Source organism: Tachypleus tridentatus, chromosome 8 (genome assembly GCF_004210375.1).
Source record: "Tachypleus tridentatus isolate NWPU-2018 chromosome 8, ASM421037v1, whole genome shotgun sequence".
NCBI lineage: Eukaryota > Metazoa > Arthropoda > Merostomata > Xiphosura > Limulidae > Tachypleus > Tachypleus tridentatus.
Window position 1 is genome coordinate 59,026,017 of NC_134832.1, and position 19,860 is coordinate 59,045,876.

At 30.4% G+C, this 19,860-nt stretch overlaps 1 protein-coding gene across 5 annotated transcripts in view; it reads right to left on the reverse strand.

Moving 5' to 3' along the window:
- Positions 1–861: 861 nt before the first annotated feature.
- Positions 862–19,860, reverse strand: part of LOC143222453 (homer protein homolog 1-like) — a 257,753-nt gene continuing 238,754 nt past the window's right edge. For 3 of the 5 annotated variants that reach the window (XM_076448998.1, XM_076448999.1, XM_076448995.1), the window contains exons 5-9: positions 17,899–18,023; positions 15,114–15,270; positions 13,385–13,504; positions 10,888–10,959; positions 8,522–9,022 (exon numbers count right to left, since the gene is read on the reverse strand). In XM_076448998.1, the coding sequence (XP_076305113.1) occupies positions 8,837–9,022; positions 10,888–10,959; positions 13,385–13,504; positions 15,114–15,270; positions 17,899–18,023 (660 nt within the window). In that variant the 3' untranslated portion in view covers positions 8,522–8,836. Of the gene's footprint in view, positions 9,023–10,887; positions 10,960–13,384; positions 13,505–15,113; positions 15,271–17,898; positions 18,024–19,860 lie in introns of all 5 variants that reach the window. The other 2 variants (XM_076449000.1, XM_076448997.1) reach the window with 2 other exon arrangements.

The window sequence follows — 19,860 nt, forward strand, 5'->3', positions numbered from 1 at the left end:
ATAACAAACTAATATACTTATTCAGAGGTGTGAATTTGTTGTTGTAAATTAGTGTAAATTGTAAGTCACTCCTTCCTTCTGACTTTACTATTTAACTTCGTTAAAATGTATTTATTTTCACTAAAATATATTCAATGTATGTTAATGGTCGTTGAATATGTCGAACTCTCCATTACATAGTTGAATCTTTGTGAAGTACAATTTGTTATAATGGACACACAAGTATATATAAATATATTATTTCAAAGACTACATTAGCATTAGAAGTTATGTAGTTTCTATGGTACCTTTAAATCCTTCTTCACATCAAGAGGCGTTTTCCATTTTGTTGTAGAACGTAAACACAGAACTAACAAAGATGTCTTGACTTTTCACAAGTGGCTTCACTGTATCGTATCTTCATATCCTTGTTCTATTTAAATCAGCCCTTAAGTGCAAATGCGTGTTTTGTAACGGAAATCTATTGGGCTTCTGTTATTTGTCTTGATTTGTAGATTTTATTCGATTAACTACGTGAAGTCAGATTACCAGTGGAATTCTTTTCTCCCTATGTTCAAAGGTTCTTGTCCAGAGCTAACTTTTGAGTTTGTACTTAAGATAGCTAATGAGTAGTAAGAGTACTACTTTTACTTAAGTGTTAAAATAAGCAGCACGTTAACACAATTACGTATATCCTCTTTCACCTGTAATGTGAAACACGTAAGTCTAATAGCTAAAAAACAAAAAATTTAAAATACGCAAAGTGAAAGTGTTGTTGTTTTTTACGTTACTTTTCAACCACGTGTGTGGTGCAAGTTTGGATACGGTAGGTATTGTTACCTGCGATACGCTGCAAATAACGAGACGTCAAAATAATGTGTGTTTACACCTTTTTTATTTTCTTTATTTTTCTCAACACCACGTATTTGGATGACAGTTTCAGAAACGAATCAGTAAATACACCAGACAATCTAGCAGCATTATAGAAGTGTACAAAATCACAAACAATATTCTTGTCGTGTTGTTGAATGAGTTAACTATCTCTGGAAATCTAGTAGCATGACTTACGTTGTTCTAAATTTTCGTAGTTCGATTTAAACACAATCTAAATGCTGTCTTATTATACACAAAAATAAAAATATACAAAACTGGAAATAATCAGTTATATAAATTTATACATTTAAAAAGAAAGAAACAATGTGTAAAACGTTGTTGACACAGGGTGAATATTGTATGAACCAATTCTAAGAACTGACAGATATAACTTATGTTTTCTATAAACGAAAAGCTGTTCTGATTTCACACGACCTTAAATTTACTAATATAATCTTGGGTATCTAATCAACAGATAAATATATATATATATATAAAATAAATTATACATTTCCTCTATAAATAATCATATAAATTTGAAAATATAACTATAAATAATACATGTTCGATAATTCTATTTATTTGTTAAAATTTACTGACGGTAAATCACAACGAACCAAGAAACATACAATGTTAACACAGAACCAAAGAGTTTTGAAACAGTCAAGTACATTAAGAAACGGCTAAAACCGGAAACCAATTCATGAAATCTTGGTACCTCTGAGTAACCTTTTAAAGATCATTTTTTAAAATTTGTATGGTTCAGTGGCGAAGTCCACACTTCCAGGGGGAAATCGGTAGGCGTTAGAACTTATGACGTGAAAAATCTAAGTTCAATGCACAAAGCGCAGATAGCCCATTGTGTAGCTTTGCTTTTAAATTTAAACAAAAAACATCGGAAGTTTTTAGCCTGACATCTATCGGTAATATCGTTAAACCTTCACAGAAAATCTGTAAAGCTATCTAATCGCTAATAACAACGACATTGTTAGACCATGAGTCTAATATTAAAAAAAAAAATTCTGTTATAGGTGATAACGTAATCTACTAATATAAGTAGAATGTGCGTTAAAACTATATAGGTATAATAAAGATTATTACAAAACATTGAACGCTAAGAAGCAGGATTAGATTCACAACTGCATTAATCTATCAGTATTTTTTATAATAAGCGCAACGTGGAATATCAAGTTATTCGCAACTTAAATTAAAACAGAAATCACAACGTCGAATTAACATGCACAGTAAAGATAGATATTTTAAATTATGGGTATGACAAACGAATACAGAAAGGAAATATTTTTGTTTGATTCCGCTATTAACTTCGTCAGTGTTAATACTTTGATTAAATATTCGCTTAGTTGGTTACAGTTGATTACTCTTTAATAAGAAAAAAAACAACTGACAATTTTATTTTATAACTGGCACGTTTCCTGTAAAACGCGACGAACTAAAGAGCTGAAACATTCATTCAAGAGAGTGAATTACCAAGTTTCTCGAGTAACGCGATGCACTTACCAAAAGGCTACAACATCCACTCATGTGAACAAACATTACTATTTAGAAATAATTAGTTTTCTTCCAGTTCCTAACTTGAAAATCTCGCATTTCTTTTCATTGTAATATAAACATGAAGTGAAAAAGCCTTTGCCCTACTAGAAATTATTAACAAATGTCTAGCGTTTCATGAAACTTTGCTATACCCAAAGTACCAACACGAAAACCAAGTACGTACAAGGTCTTGACGTGTATGCACACTCCATACTATAAAAAAAAAGATATCATAACCTCTCAGCAACACAAGTAATATTTTCAGCGACTAATTTATTTTATTATATATTCTTCTTACTAGCTTTATAGTAAATCGAATCTTATCTTATACTAAACTAGTAGTCTTCGCATTAATTGATTTAGTTTTAAACTAGCTTTTTCTCACCAAGTGATCGTTTTAGTTTCAGGTTTTCGCGCAAAACTACACAAAGGCCTATCAGCACACAGCCACAAAGGGCCATCTGCACATAGTTGTTCAGTTTCGAGGAAATAGACTGGAGAGAAAGCATCTAGTAAAAAGAATCAACCGTCAACTCTAAGCCTACTCTTATCCGATCGAATACTGGAATTTGGCAGGTATTAACTGTCCCAAAGTTAATAAGCACCATTTTGATTTTTTCAGATATATTGTTTCACACACATAAATGTTCTAAATTACTGTAATCACACTTTTACTCAAGTATCATCATAACTGATAATCCTCGTACCATGTATAAAAACGTTACTACGATTTACAGAGAGGAGAGAAAATTTAACGTTCCTTTCTTAAAACCTGGTGATTTGATTTATTTCTTTTCGAGATAATTTGTGATTGATGTCCTTTCAAACGTAGAAAAGTTGTTTTTTTAAGTTGTGATATCTGAACAAGTTTGATGACGGAACATTAACGTTCCCAGGTTTTAACAATATATCGTACGTTAATAATATTCTTACTAATATTTCTCACTGATAGAAGTAATTCAATACAGAGAATTTAATATGTATATATTAATATGGCTGACGTTCTTTTATTATCAGAACACAAAATGTTCCAAACCAGTTTTACAGACAAATTTCATATTCTCCATTACAACTGTACACAGTTCTGGTGAAACAATACAAATTTAATCTATCTTTTATTCTATGTTGTTTAGATGGTCTAAAAGAAACCTGTCCAAAATGTTTGTTTCCATTCAAAATCTTCCGTTTTTTCTAAACCTTTGTTTGAATGTTATTCTTCAAATTTTTGAAAATACTTTAAAGTTTTTTTTTTTAACTACAATAACCAAATAACCTTATTAAAACAGTTATACGTGATTCATAACTGAACCACTGCAACATTTGTGTCACATTTGGGTTAATCTGCTAAATATGTGTTTTTACACAGCTTATTGCTATTATGTTTGGGTTAATCTACTAAATGTGTGTTTTAACACAGCTTACTGCCGTTACGTTTAGGTTAATCTGATAAGTCTGTGTTTCAACACAGCTTACTATCGTTACGTTTAGGTTAATCTGACAGATCAGTATTTTGATACGGTTTACTGCTATTATGTTTGGGTAAAGCTGATAGGTCCGTGATTGAACACAACTTACCGCTGTTATGTTAGGGTTAAGCTGGTAAATTTGTATTTTATGACAGGTTATTGCTGTTACTCACTTAACTTGCTCTGAACATACCTATGTTTTAATATAGTTAAAACTATCTTAGAATAATTTTTAATTAACTTAATAAATCTGTTCTCTAAGACATTGGAGATTGGTTTGCAATATGTTTGGGGATAGTTATATAAAGCTTGCTCTTTTACGAAGGATACACCTACTTTAAAATATGTTTGAATTAAACACAACTGGTCTCTCCTTAAACAGTTTTCAGCTCACACAAAACATAGATTAGCAGTTTGTTAAACCAGTTTTTAAACTGTTATAAAATATCTTTGAGTTACCTTTCTAAGTCTACTTTATAACGCAGCTTGCAGATGTAACACAGAATACTGTTCGTTTTAACCTGCTGAATTAGTGTTATATCACAGTTTCATCTACACTAGGATGTTGAAAAATACTTCACTTTATATCAGTTCAGATTAACGAAACCTGAAATATCTAATATCTCAGTTTCACAGCATAACAATAAGCTCATGTCATAGCAGATACAAAATCTTGAGTAAGGTAAATCCTGTAATAAGGATAGTATTGGTGCAGCATCATAGAGATACCACTACCTAACCATGTTGTATCCTGCACCATGATAAAGCACTGAAGTCATAATAATATTCTAGAAGACTTCAATTAAAACGGAATTCTCGTGAAACTGATGCACGTGAGCATGGTCAACAGTTTATCAAATTTCGTTTACACAGTCACAACATGGAACATACATAGAATTTTGTTTCTCATGTTTGGTACATTATTAAAGGTGGCGCCACCTGCACAGTATGTTTTGAACCAAACCTTGAAGTTTATTGCCCTTTTATTCCGAGTTTTAGGCTTCGTTCCTCGTCCATAAGTTGTTTATCATGTATAGTTAGACATGTCTAACTACATGACTTAAAACTAATTCATCTTGGTTACAACTATAAAAAAAAAACCAACAAACAAGAAAACAATCTTCTAAAATTTTATCTACAAACAGTCTACTGAGTTACATGTTGCTATGGTACATTACGAGATGGAAGTAAAAAAAAGACAAAGCAAAAAGCCTTCTCAATTTAAAATCTGCAAGTTACAAGCTACAATACATGTGTGTGTGTGTGTGTGTTTTCAACACAGCTGAAGCCTAACATTTAACCATGCCAGTCATCTTACAAATGTTACAGTTACAGACACTTACATAGTAAGTGTCTGAGAAAGACTAGATGTAATAACATGAATCTGCGTGGACCTTGTTAAATATTCCTCTGAGCCAAAGTGGATAATCAAAACATAAAATGAGTCACAAGCATGAATGCCATAGGACAATCAGTGCATTGTAGCAACATAAATTATTATCAGATTTTAACCATAAGTATTCACTGGTCTTTTGTTTATGGTATATACTCTTTTTTTTTGATTCAGTTAACATTTAGATTAAAAACAAAATAAGTTTTCTTTGTAAAGAGCATATTATTCTAATGTTTGGTTTGTTTGGCTTATTTTAAATTTTGCACAAAGCTACATGAGGGCTATCTGCACTAGCTGTTCCTAATTTAGCAGTGTTTGGTTTGTTTGGCTTATTTTGAATTTTGCACAAAGCTACATGAGGGCTATCTGCACTAGCTGTCCCTAATTTAGCAGTGTAAGACTAGAGGGAAGACAGCTAGTCATCACCACTCACCACCAACTCTTGGGCTACTCTTTTACCAATGAATAATGGCATTGGCTGTAACATTATAACACCCCCATGGCTAAAAGGGCGAGCATGTTTGGTATGATGGGGATTCGAACATGCAACCCTCAGATCAGTAGAGCGCCTTAACCACCTGGCCATACTGGGCCTTATTCTAAAGTATTACTTTGTTTTTTTATACATATAAACATAATACTTGGACTGTAGAATTTGGGCCTTTATTACAAAAGTTATTTTTGACAATGTATGTAATACGTAATGAGTGAATTATTAAGAATGATGCAATATTCTTCTGGTTATAAAAATATTTGACTGTTTAGAACATAAAAAAAAGGCTATATCATATTTCAGAGAATGGAAACAACAACAAATATTGATACAATAACAGTGTACTCAACAGCACCATGCAATGAGCCTTAAATATAATTTCATCAAAGAAAACCCAACATACACACAAGAAAACCTTTCAACTCAAAGAGAACACTGAAGGTTGTGTGGACAATGCTCTATAGTTTCATTATTTCATTCTGTTTATTACGAACATCATATGTCAACCTAAGTTAGCTAGTAGTCATATGGATTAGGAGAATTTGAGATTTCAAAACTGTATAAAGCTAACTGTTAAGAAAGTGTATTTGCATCTTTCTGTCTAATTTCTAGACAACACAGACAGATGCATTGTAGCGAGTTATATTTAAACTTGATATTTCTGTGGGTTTGCATTGTTGTTTGGCCAAAAAGGTGCTTAACATAGCATGGTGTGCATGTAATTGCTGTATTAGCATCTACTATGAACTTAGAACTATTGAAGAATGTTAGTTAAACTATCACGCGATGTTGTGGCAAAATATGTAAAACTTGTTTTAAAAAAAAAATCTTCAAGCAGATTGGACTTTGTATTATTTTCTTCTAAATAATCCACAAGAACCCATCACCAAAAGAAACCATTGAAACAATATTAAACATAGAAGAACTATTTTTGAGCATACCACAGCTACTGAAACCTATAAACATTCATTATAATGTTGTTATTGTTGTGTATACAAACAAACAAAATCAAAGGTTATCCTGTATGCAGCTAACAACATTTCATTAATCTCTGTACACACATATCCTTGACAAGCAAGCACAATGCATCTATAACTACATTAACTTCTGTAATTTCTAGCATTTCATCTCTTCATCAATATATATTTTAAAACAATTTTTTATTAAATTTCACTATATCGCTTGATTTTCACTGCTGGTTCTTTTTCTAAGAGAATTTAAATATTAGTAATGGATGAAACATTTTTAAGAGATGAGGGATATAAAAATGTTACTAAAATTAACCCCATAAATAACCATATGCATTACTGTATATTTTAGCATAAATGAATTTTAAGAAACCACTACCAATACATTCAGAAATATAACTTTGAATATACTTAGAAAACCATTTGACCTTCTTGGTTATTCAGTTTATTTGTATCACTATTTTAAAATCAATTTTTTTTTCAACTTAGAACACTTATGTCTTAGCAGGTGCGTAACTGCAGATTTAAATACACAGAAGCAAAATATCATATTAACTTAATGCAGCTATAATCAATGAAGAAACACAAACCTGAAACCGAACACATACAAGTGTCTATTATATCTTTAAAAAAAAACACCTTTGTTTCGCCTCACTCATAAAATGGTTCTATTCTCTATCTTTGTTAGATGTACATGTCAGATTAATTCTCTACATAAGCGTATATTAAACAGTAAAAATGGTGTTAAACCCTATAATTTCCTATACTTTTCACAGCTTTAAAGTAACCTTGTTTTTGAACGACTTAGATAAAACAAAACAGCCTACAGTATTTTTAACTGCGTTTGAAAAGGAATTAAATAAGTGGCATTAGTTAGTAAAATAAATAACATTTTATACAGAATCATGGTTTGAACATTTGTCATGCATTGTGTGTGTGTTTTCCTTATAGCAAAGCCACATTGGGCTATCTGCTGAGTCCACCAAGCGGAATCGAACCCCTGACTTTAGCATTGTAAATCTGTAGACTTACTGCTGTACCAGTGGAGACACGTGCACTGTGATAGTGGTTGTCACTGTTTGTTTTGTTCCCTCTTCATGTAGGCTGGGCATGACATAGTGGCTAATTTGTACAAACTGTAGATCTGAGTGTCCAAGTCTGCTGCCACAAAAACATACTCCAGTTTGGAGACATGGGTACATTATAAGAATGACGGTGAAATCCAAGTGTTCAATTTAAATAACCCTAAAAGTTGGTGGTGGGTACTGTTGACTAGAAGTTTATCACTTCAAAATTAAGAACAACTATTGCTTTTGTGTAACTTTATGCAACTATCTGAAATAAATTTTTTTCAGTTAATCAACCTCTTTGTTAAATTCTGGTGTTAGTCTTACATATGGTAATTTTTTGGGCATAAAAGTGCTACTTTGATATGTCACTCTATATAGATAATCTTAAACATTATAAAGTAGTATTTCATCTTTAAAAAACTCATAGCTCTTGTGTTTGAGCAGGTTATAATATTGATCCACAGATGGCGTCAGTTAAAACAAAAAGATTGGGAGAAATAAAAACAAATTGCTTGCAGAAAAACAAAAGTAATATTGAACCATTAAATGGTCTCATGATTCAAACATTAGAAAAAACAGACTCAGATAATGGTCCAATAATTATGATTCCTTACTTTTGCAAAGCTGAAAATACAGCAGTCTTCATACCATATTAAATACTAGTTTAAGTCTGATCAAGACATTGACAATTATTAGTCATTACACATGCTTGAAAAATCATAAAATTCTAAGCCTTGGACAAACATTTAATATGTTAAAAAACAAAGTTCTATGAATAGAAATTATCACTACTTTTTCACACATAAATTATTCTATCAGAACCATATTTAACAACCAAGTAAAACGTTTCTCTAAGCTAAACTTCTTTAATTTCATTTTTTTTTCATAACAATAATTATAAAAGTTGTAATCTCATTTTCATTACCCAACAGTGATAATACTGTTGGTTCTGTAAAACTAAGAGATAGAAAAAAAAAAGTACCATTGATAAAAGGTACCGTAACTGAGAAACATTTCTGGACTAGAACGCTGACCATGAAGTATCAGGAATTAACAAAACTAGCCAGTTCTTGTTGGATATCCCGAAATTCTTGGATTTTCTGGGCGAGGCGCTGATTCAGTTGCTCCAGTGTTGCTTTCTTAGTACAACTGGTGGACTTAGCAGCATCCAGTTGTTCTTGTAGTTTGCCGATGCCTATTTTAAGTTCTTCGTTTTCCATAAGCAAGACCTAACGTACAAGTAAGAATGGTGTGACTTGCATGAAGCGGTCTCTTTATTTTTGAAGAATAAACAAAATAATCCAGACTTAAAAAGAATTATACATACGATTGTTGTTTTTGTTGTTGTTTGTTATTTGCAGTTTCTGTATGGATTGATGAACAGGTTCTCATGTCAAATGTTGAAGTATATTACACTGTTGTTCTTTTAAAACATACATCACAAATACATGTAAACATTCTTAACTTCCATCATCCTTTATGAATGCTCAATCTTCTGTTTTTGTAGTCATAGTGTAAGTACGAAATCCATATTTATCAAAACAATACTGCAAAGTCACATATATCACAAAATAACAGAAAAAAGAACAACCTATATTTGCTCTAATATCTGATTGAAAAAGTAATAACTCTTATGAAATGTATGTTGAACAAACATATATCACAAAACAACAGAAAAAGAACAACCCATATTTGCTCTAATATCTATAAAAATATCATCTGAGTTTTACAAAAGTTTAACAAAATCAGATGAATTTGAGTGTTTTAAACTTTATTGAATTCTCAATTATAAAACACAGTGATAAGCGACAAATATTTACAAATGGTGATGCACCCACTGCTTTCAGTACTCGAAGACAAATAATGTGGGTGGATAGGTGGCTCTATTTGTAGCTCATTATTGTAGTCAAATTGCATTTAATGGAATCCACGATCCAAAAACACTTTTACTGTCTCTCTAATTACCTCATTACAAGTGATTAGGGTTGAACATTAAGAACTACCTACATTCCCTTTTTCTCCAACACTGGTTTTGAAAAGAGGGTAAACAGGTAAAAATTTACTAAAATGTTAAAAAACAACAACAACAAACTTGTTTTATACATGAAATTAGCATTATGGTTCACTGAAAACTTGGACTTACTATGGATTTAATATCATTGAAACACTGTGATAGCTATAAGTAAAATTAGATGGCAGATGTTCTTCTTAACCGCCCAAGTTTATGGCATATTTTGGACAATCACTACAGATGGATGTAATAATGAAATATCAAATATATTTATTCTTTAATATTTGATATCAGAGATAACTCATTATTTAAAAATACACGTTTAATGCCTTACAACTAGGTTTGCAAGTTTGTAATGTCTTTTACTTCAAACTTTAACATGACTTACTGACTGGAAAAGTAATAACTTTTATGAAACTTATATTGAACAAACATATATCATTTACCAAAAACAGAAATTTAACATGCATTGAACAGAAGTTTAATGAAAATATGTACAATCAAATTCCTTCATGAAATACCAAACATGACAATTTTTATCCAGAATAAATGTAGCAATATTAAACAAAAAATCTGAACTATTAGGCTTAACAAATGTGTCATGTTTTTTGTGAGATTTCTGAAGAATCTTTTATATTATCAGTTAAAAGGACTTAGGATATATTAAATTAAGTAAAAGCAATGTGAACAGAATCTTAGTAAAAATGCAAAGTAGAGAACAATCATATAATGTTGCTATGAAACAGCAATTTGATCAAAGAAAGTTATGATAAAAATAATTCTTCCAATGAATAGAATATTGAAGTATGGTACATCTGTTAGAGCTTAAATTACACTTGTTCCCTTTCAGCTAAAGTTGCACAGCTCTAATGGCTGAATGTTCATATTTAACCAAAATTTTAATATACAAGCAGAAAAATGTTCTAAATGCATCATAATGTATAACATCCATTATCAAATGTGCCTAAAATTATCTTAACAAATACTGTTTTCAATGTTTAAACAGGTTAATTGTAAAGAAATGAGGAGAAACAAGATACGTTATAAAATGTATCTAATCACAGTTTATTATAATTCACACACCTTTAGTTTGTCTTCAAATTTCATGTTTGACACTTGAGGTTCATCTAATTTTTTCTTCAGAATGTTCAGTTCCTAAGAATATTTAAAAATACATGAGATAACATAGGATATGCTAAATAAACTTTCAGAAGAAATTTAAAAGCTTCTGTTAAGGCAAATTAATTAGCTTAGCTTTCTACAAACCTGATATTTAATAGAGGCACCTTGCTAACCAGAATGAAATTATTTAACAAAACAAACAAGGAAGCAGAAGGAGAGAAGAGTATCTGAATTACTAAAGCAAAGTGTATCAGATAGAACGAGACATTTTTCTTCCTTCTAAGATTACAATAATCAACTGTGTGGTGCATGATGTAGAAGGTCTCTCCAATAACTATTTGAAACATTTATCTTTAAAGGTAAAATGTTTGCATAATTTAATGAAGTAAAAACTTTGGATGTCTTTCATGAGTTCATTATCATGGGCTATCATTGATTCTGTGACATCACGATTTGTGAATTGGTTATATCATCTAATTACAGCATAATTATTTTCTCCTACAATAAAACAACATCAGAACTAAGTAACTAACGGATTATGATGTTGATAACTTCAGTGTAATAGATGTGACTAAAAGGATGTTGTGATAACTGCATTTTAGAACCAAGAAACTGTTATTACCATGGAAAGATGGACAGGTTCATTAGTGAACCACATTATAAAAAAAATAGATTTTTTTCTGAATATTTGAGTTCATTAAAACAAAATAAAAACTGTACACAAAGTTAAAAACACATATTAACCTGTTGACTGCCAAGTATTTCAGCTGCTACAATACAACTCTAATGCTTCTTCATTTTGTAACTTTTTTCGTGACGCCATTTTGGATTGAAAGTGAAACAATTTGTAAGTAGATCAAATGCATGTATGGTGCTGACATTAGCGTAAAAGTTAGGTATTATTGAGAACGAATTAACTTGTCCGTGGCACTGTGTTACCGATCGGCTTGGACGAGTTATCTCGTCTACAGCACTGAACAGGTTAACAATCTTTACTATAATAATTACACAAACACAATGTGTGGACTTGTTTTACAGACTTTGAATAGTTGCTTGTTACTAAATTGGTAGATGTTTGCCCTCCAAACAAACTTCTTTAAAACTGTGATAGACTGTTTATATTCAACATTCCTTACTTTGCAAGCAGCAATGGATGCACCAGAGTGACTGATCATTCTCATTCAAATACAGTGTAGGACTTAACCTAAAGATGTCACTTATTCTACCACAGAAGGACACTGCTATTAAATTCTTGCACAATACACAAGAGTTATAGTTGTACCATCCATGGATAGAACAGTGAATGATAAGGGAAGCTAGAATCAACTTGCTTGATCACATGTTATGTGTAAACACAAATATTCAGAAAAACTGATAAATTTATAATAATACTATATTAATATAAGAAGCTAGAAAAATCAATGGTATGTTTATACACAATATAAATAATGCTGGAGTGGCTACCAAAATGTTTTGTATTAAGGCTGCTAGCCTTATTCAGGCATAAACAAGATTTTTGTTTTACAGAATTAAATACAAAAGATTTGCCATTATTAACACAAACTTTAACATGCTGGCTCCCACACGACCCAGGTAGGGGACAGAAATATGAATGTAGGGGATCAGTTATTACAGTGCAAGTCAACAGACCAAAAGAATATGTTGTGTGTGCTTAAACAAATTTACAGTTTTAATAGAAATTACTGAACATATTTTAGTTTAACTATGATGTTAAGATTAAATCATAATATGTGCAATTTTTTTTAGAAATGTAAGGTGGAAGTGCCCCCTCTTGCCTCTCTCTACAGACAACCAAGTGGCTCCCTTCAAGATCCAGTGGGCACCCTATTTGAAAGTGTGTTTATACTCTCACAGACATGTTCATGTACTGAAAGTGTGTTATTTGTTTTGGGTTGGCTCACATTTGAAACAGCTATAACATCCCCTACCAAGGGGGCTAAAATATATCTGGAAGGTTACTTGAGCATGATGGAGTGCTAGGAGGAGGACTTCAGGGTTGCTGAGCTCAAATCTGATATTGGAGACTGTGGGATAGGTACAGAAGTGAACCATAAATGAACTTTCAACTCCACAGCAGAGCACATGTATTTTACACCTCAGATTTATGATCTCACAGTGAGTCATCTTAAATATATTATAAATGGGTAGGAATTATTTCAGATTGGCCTATTCTTTCCACATGAAACCATAACATTAAGTTCAGCATCAAAATATGATAATTCTATCCTGTGTTCTTACATAAATATAATAATAATTCTATCCTGTGTTCTTACATAAATATAATAATTCTATCCTGTGTTCTTACACAAATATAATAATTCTATCCTGTGTTCTTACATAAATATAATAATTCTATCCTGTGTTCTTACATAAATATAATAATTCTATCCTGTGTTCTTACATAAATATTTTGTGCAGAAGTGTATAAAACATTTACCTTATCCTTTCTTTTGATTTCTGTAGCTAAAGAATCTCCTTTGGCTCGAAGGTTGATGACTTCTTGGGTTAGTTCTGTTAAAGCCTCTGTGTTTCCACTAACCGCTTCTAACTCAAGTGCCTATACAGTACATAAAACACACATATTCAAATCCTTTTAACAGCAACATTTACAAAATATTAAAAGGTTTCATTTGTGCTACTTATGTGTAACACATCCAGCATTTCAAACGTTATGACTTATTACAGTTGAAATGTTTTTTATGTCAGTGTAGATTGAAAATACACACTAACAACATTTCATACAGCATGTATTCCTGGAATGTTTATTTTTTCTAAATGTGTCTAAAACTGACCAAATATTACCAACTTTGTGTATTTGATTGCTGCACACCTAAAGTGCATATAACTGTATGCTAATTTAAGAAAACAAATCACCAAGTTTATGATTCTTGCATCACTGTTTTATAATAGTTACGAATACTTATAGCCAAAAATATTATTAACTGAAGAAACAAGGCACTCTAATCTTTATAAGTGGACACTAATCTTTATAAAGTAGACATTCTAATCTTTATAAACAGACACTAATCTTCATAAGTGGACACATAAGATAGTATATTAATTTACTTACAACCAGGTTGTTTTTAGTTTTGCTCTAAGTACATAACTTAATCTGATCACAAGCTGTTGCTACATATATATTATCTTTTAAAAGTTAGACTTACTTTCTCTATCTGTTTTGTTACTGCTCTAACTTGAAAAAATAATTTCATTAAAACTATGTCTGATAAGTGTTGAATCTTCCTGGAAACTACGAGAGCCAACAGGATTTTAATCAACTATTACAAAATTAAAAATCAATACCTTTCCTCAAACTAAATTTAATGGAAAATGAAGGACATTTACAAATGAGTAACCATTTGTCAACATTTTAAAGAATGAAAATTAGATAAGAAAAATGACGTCTATGATTTGTAGCAAAACATCCAAATTCCTGAAACAGATATTTTGAGCTCATGATTATTAAACAATAGTAATTTCCAAAAACCAGTGACCATAAAGATAAGAATTTTGTGACAACAGAAATGACACGTGTATATAGCATACATCATTATTTGCAGTATGTTCTGTGTTAATTAAACAAAAAATAGGAAAAATATGGCACGTAAGAGCCTAAACATCAAAATTGATTCTTTCTGTAACATAGAATTAGGCTGAAAGTTAGATTAAAGGCTGTTTTTATGACAAGTTTTACACATCAGTAACTTTAGATAATAACTGAAACTGACATTAGTGACAACAAGTGCACAGAAAACAAATAGAATTAGACTCACTATTTTCCGAACCAATATCATGTATATAATAGCAAGACATGAAATGTTTATGACATTATCAAACTTTAAACTTAACAGTTTCTTTAACCAATTCTTTTTACACTCCAGTAAGAATAAGAGTATTGTATTCACAGAACAACAACAAAAATTATAGTATTGAAGGTGTGTACACACCTATATATATATATGTATAGTTACAGAAAAAAAAACTCATTAATGAACATTATTATTTTTTTCATATCAATTTATCAATGCACTTGTAATAATTCTTTCATAATAATATGTGGAAAAAAGTGTGTGTGTTAATCCACTATACATATTACACATTGCAAATTTTGTGCACACACAAAAGCACTTGCACTTCAGTGTTAAAGTTATATTAACTTTTCTTACCCGTGTCTTCATTTTGGAATTCTCTTCTTTCAAAGTTTGCAGTTGTTTCTTCCATTCTTCTACATTTGTTGTGCTTTCCTGCAATGCACCAGCTAACCGCACGTTGTTATTTTTTAGAGTCTGTAGTTCAATTTCCCACTTTTTGGCATTAGCTGAACTGTGCAGCAGAAGGTTGAGGGTTTGAAATTATTTTAATATATTTACATAGCTTGTAAGTATTACAAGTAAATTTAAACCTTCTAATAAACAACTTCTGAAATGTTTGGATAAAACTGTAACTGTGCAATTTCAAAGTAAATCCTTATATTATGGTATGTAACACCTATGAAGCATGATCTAATGATTGTTAGTTTGTGTGACATCACAGTAAGAAAAACAATCTTTGACAAGACTTTCTTTAGTTGTCCTACACTGCAAGATACAAGAAATTAATAGTGTCTCAACTGTACTTATGCCTTACATGTGGCTCTGCACCATATGCTACTTACTGTCAATGAGGCCTTCTGTTCAACACCAAAACTCCTCAGATGATTAGGAATGCAGAAATTTATTTATTATTTTTAGAATAAAATTTAAAAAAACCAACATATTCCCCAATTTTGAAATCTACTTTGTGTCATTCTTGAAAAGTCTTGGAAAAATAAAAAATAAATTCATAACATAAACATTAGGTGAAACTATACAAGCAATTTGTTCAGAAGTTCTGTCAATTGAAACATAAATGAAAAAGTCCAAATATGTAGCAGTCGAACATAAAAGTTCATTTACGTTATGTGCAAGTTCAGATATCAAACTATTGAACAATTAACAAAAGGGATATTTACACTAGTAATGTGTGAAGTATGGTCTAAGAAGTATCTACAATTTCTGTTTACAGGAAGACACTCAGGTGATTGTTAAAGACCGAAAGTCCATGATGTTATGTAAAATATATGAAAAGCAGATAACTGCTCTTTGATGACCATTTGCAGGTGTAATAACTTGGCATAAAATGATGCAAAAACAAACAACAACTAAAAAGTGTACACCATGTACCCTTCCCACGGAATCTGAAATTCCATATGTGCCTTTGACTGGAGTAACGAGACGTTTTTCTCAGGTTACTCAAAAACTACTTATAGGAGCTAAATTTCTGAAAATTTATAAAGCCTGAAAATGAGCAAATAATCTTGGATACTTTTAGCTGTGAGTAGATATATTATAAATGTTTAATATGATGTTTTTCAGAGTGAAAAACAAAACACAATATTTCATTGAGGAAACTCAGGAGAACTTATGGGTAATAATAGCCTGATCAGAACACAATCATAATTCTACTGGAAACAAGAGAGACGACAAGTAAAAGCAAATTGTATTACGCTGCTTATGCATTTTTTATGTGCTATTACTTAGGAATAAATATAACATTTGTTCCTTGTACATAAATCACCAGTAACAAGCTGTTCCAGTTAGAGGAGTACAAGCCAAATAAACTCTTGCAACATCTTTGGTAGAACATTCTTAAGTATAGTTTCTACCAATAATTTCTCTATAGCAGCAATCACAAGTTGTAAAGTGACACAAAACCCATAAATCTGGTTCCTAGTACCTAAACTGTAGATTTTCAACAAAACACAAATCACTTTTACTTGAGTTTCATAAAGCTTCATGTACACACTATAGGCAAAAGTAGTATTTTATTTAAAAACATAAAATAATTAGGGTAACATTTATTTCAAAGTCAGTTATGATTATGAATACAGTTACATGAACTTCATATATGTATATTGTATGAGAACAAAGTGTGATTGGTTATATATCCAAAAAAAACAAGACAAATATTTTACAAGTTGTTAAAGAACAAGTTACTTTCCAAAAATGGACTTGGAATTAATTATGTTAATTCGAAAGAGAGGTTAATAATAATAGTTTTTGATAGTTAATACTAAAATAAATAAATATCCAATAAGTGCTAAACTGGTCCTCAAATTATGAACCTGTTTTATGCCATTCCTTATTAATGTTGCACCGTGTTGGACATAGCTTTTTTCATCTTTTAAAACATTCAACAGAAAGAACTCAAAAAATTGAGTGAAACTGCTCATTTTCAGTGTTAATTAAATTGGATATCTTAGAAAAAATTATTGAGCTTAATTACAATGTTCAGGGTTTTTTACACTCGTGTAAAAGTTATAAGTAAAAGTTCATAAGTTATCAGGAATCATGCAATTAACAAAAATACAGACCCACAAGTAGTCTAAATATAAAAGAGTTAAGTAATTATAGCTATTCCACACATCAGTAGATGGTATTAAACAAAATTTGCAAGTTTTCAACTTTAAAATCATATAATAGCTATCTATATTTGTTACGGGAGCAAAAAATAGAAACTTAGATAATAAATAACAAAAATGTAAATCAAAAAAGTGTACAGGTTTTGTAGATGTAACAAATATATATACATAAACAACATTTAATTAATAATTAACAAGAAGCCACACTAAGACTATTTCGTTTTTTTACTTTTAATTAAACATTTACAAAAGAACTTGTAATTATTATTGAACTGTAGTCTTGAAAGGTAAACAACTATATTGAAAACTACATGAACTCAATGGGAATTTGAACCAACCCCAACTTCTGTAGTAAACTCTAATTAATTACTTATCTTCACAGTAATTTAACCCTCTAAAGAATAAGTCAATAAGTTTTCTTGGTTAAGTGTGTGCATGTGTGTGTAAACATATACATGGGTAATTACTTGTATTGATCTACCTGAAATAACTGGCTCATTTTTATTTTTTACCTCTGTGCTAAAGCTAATTTTAATCGATCATTCTCGTACTTCAGTTGAGCTTCGACAGCTGATTGTGGGAGACTTGGAACTGAATATTTCTCCTTCAAGTGGTGATGTTTTGGGCTGCCTGGAGTCTTCAAAAAAATAATACATTTTTGTAAGAGAATTATTAATATAGACGTCTTATTACTATTCTTAATTTGAAAAGATTAAAATTTGTTTAGCTTTCTACCAAAGGTCAGTAACGAACACAGCATTACTGTAAGGGATGTAAAATTTCTTTTCATAATTAAAAAATTAGAATTGAAAACATTTCTACAGAATAATAAAAATAAGTGGAGCCAAACAAAGCAATGGCCTCTTCATACAACAATAACTTTAATGTAAGATTTTTTATTCTTCACAGAAACTACTGTAGTGTAAGAAGTTCAACATTGAATAAAAATGTGTCAAAAAATGACTGATCAACAAATATAACACAATGAAACATTCACATCATATCAACTACAGCAGTATAATGTAATAAAACTATATCACATCAACTACAGCAGTATAATGTAATAAAACTATATCACATCAACTACAGCAGTATAATGTAATAAAACTATATCACATCAAATACAGCAGTACAATGTAATAAAACTATATCATATCAAATACAGCAGTACAATGTAATAAAACTATATCACATCAACTACAGCAGTATAACATAATAAAACTATATCATATCAAATACAGCAGTACAATGTAATAAAACTATATCACATCAACTACAGCAGTATAACATAATAAAGCTATTTCACATCATACTATATATCAACTACAGCAGTATAACATAATAAAACTATGTCACATCATACTACACATCAACTACAGCAGTATAACATAATAAAACTATATCATATCAACTACAGCAGTATAATGTAATAAAACTATATCATATCAACTACAGCAGTATAATGTAATAAAACTATATCATATCAACTACAGCAGTATAACGTAATAAAACTATATCATATCAACTACAGCAGTATAACGTAATAAAACTATATCATATCAACTACAGCAGTATAATGTAATGAAACTATATCATATCAACTACAGCAGTATAATGTAATAAAACTATATCATATCAATTACAGCATAATAATGTAATAAAACTATATCATATCAACTACATCAGTATAATGTAATAAAACTATATCACATCAACTACAGGAGTACAATGTAATAAAACTATATCATATCAACTACAGCAGTATAATGTAATAAAACTATATCACATCATACTACACATCAACTACAGCAGTATAATGTAATAAAACTATATCATATCAACTACAGCAGTATAACATAATAAAACTATATCATATCATACTACACATCAACTACAGCAGTATAACATAATAAAACCTTCATATCATACTACATATCAACTACAGCAGTATAACATAATAAAACTATATCATATTATAATACATATCAACTACAGCAGTATAGCATAATAAAACTATATCATATCATACTACATATCAACTACAGCAGTATAGCATAATAAAACTATTTCATATCATACTACATATCAACTACAGCGGTATAACATAATAAAACTATTTCACATCATACTACATATCAACTACAGCAGTATAGCATAATAAAACTATTTCATATCATACTACATATCAACTACAGCGGTATAACATAATAAAACTATTTCACATCATACTACATATCAACTACAACAGTATAGCACAATAAAACTATTTCACATCATACTACATATCAACTACAGCAGTATAACATAATAAAACTATTTCACATCATACCACACATCAACTACAGCAGTATAGCACAATAAAACTATTTCACATCATACTACATATCAACTACAGCAGTATAACATAATAAAACTATTTCACATCATACTACATATCAACTACAGCAGTATAACATAATAAAACTATATCAAAT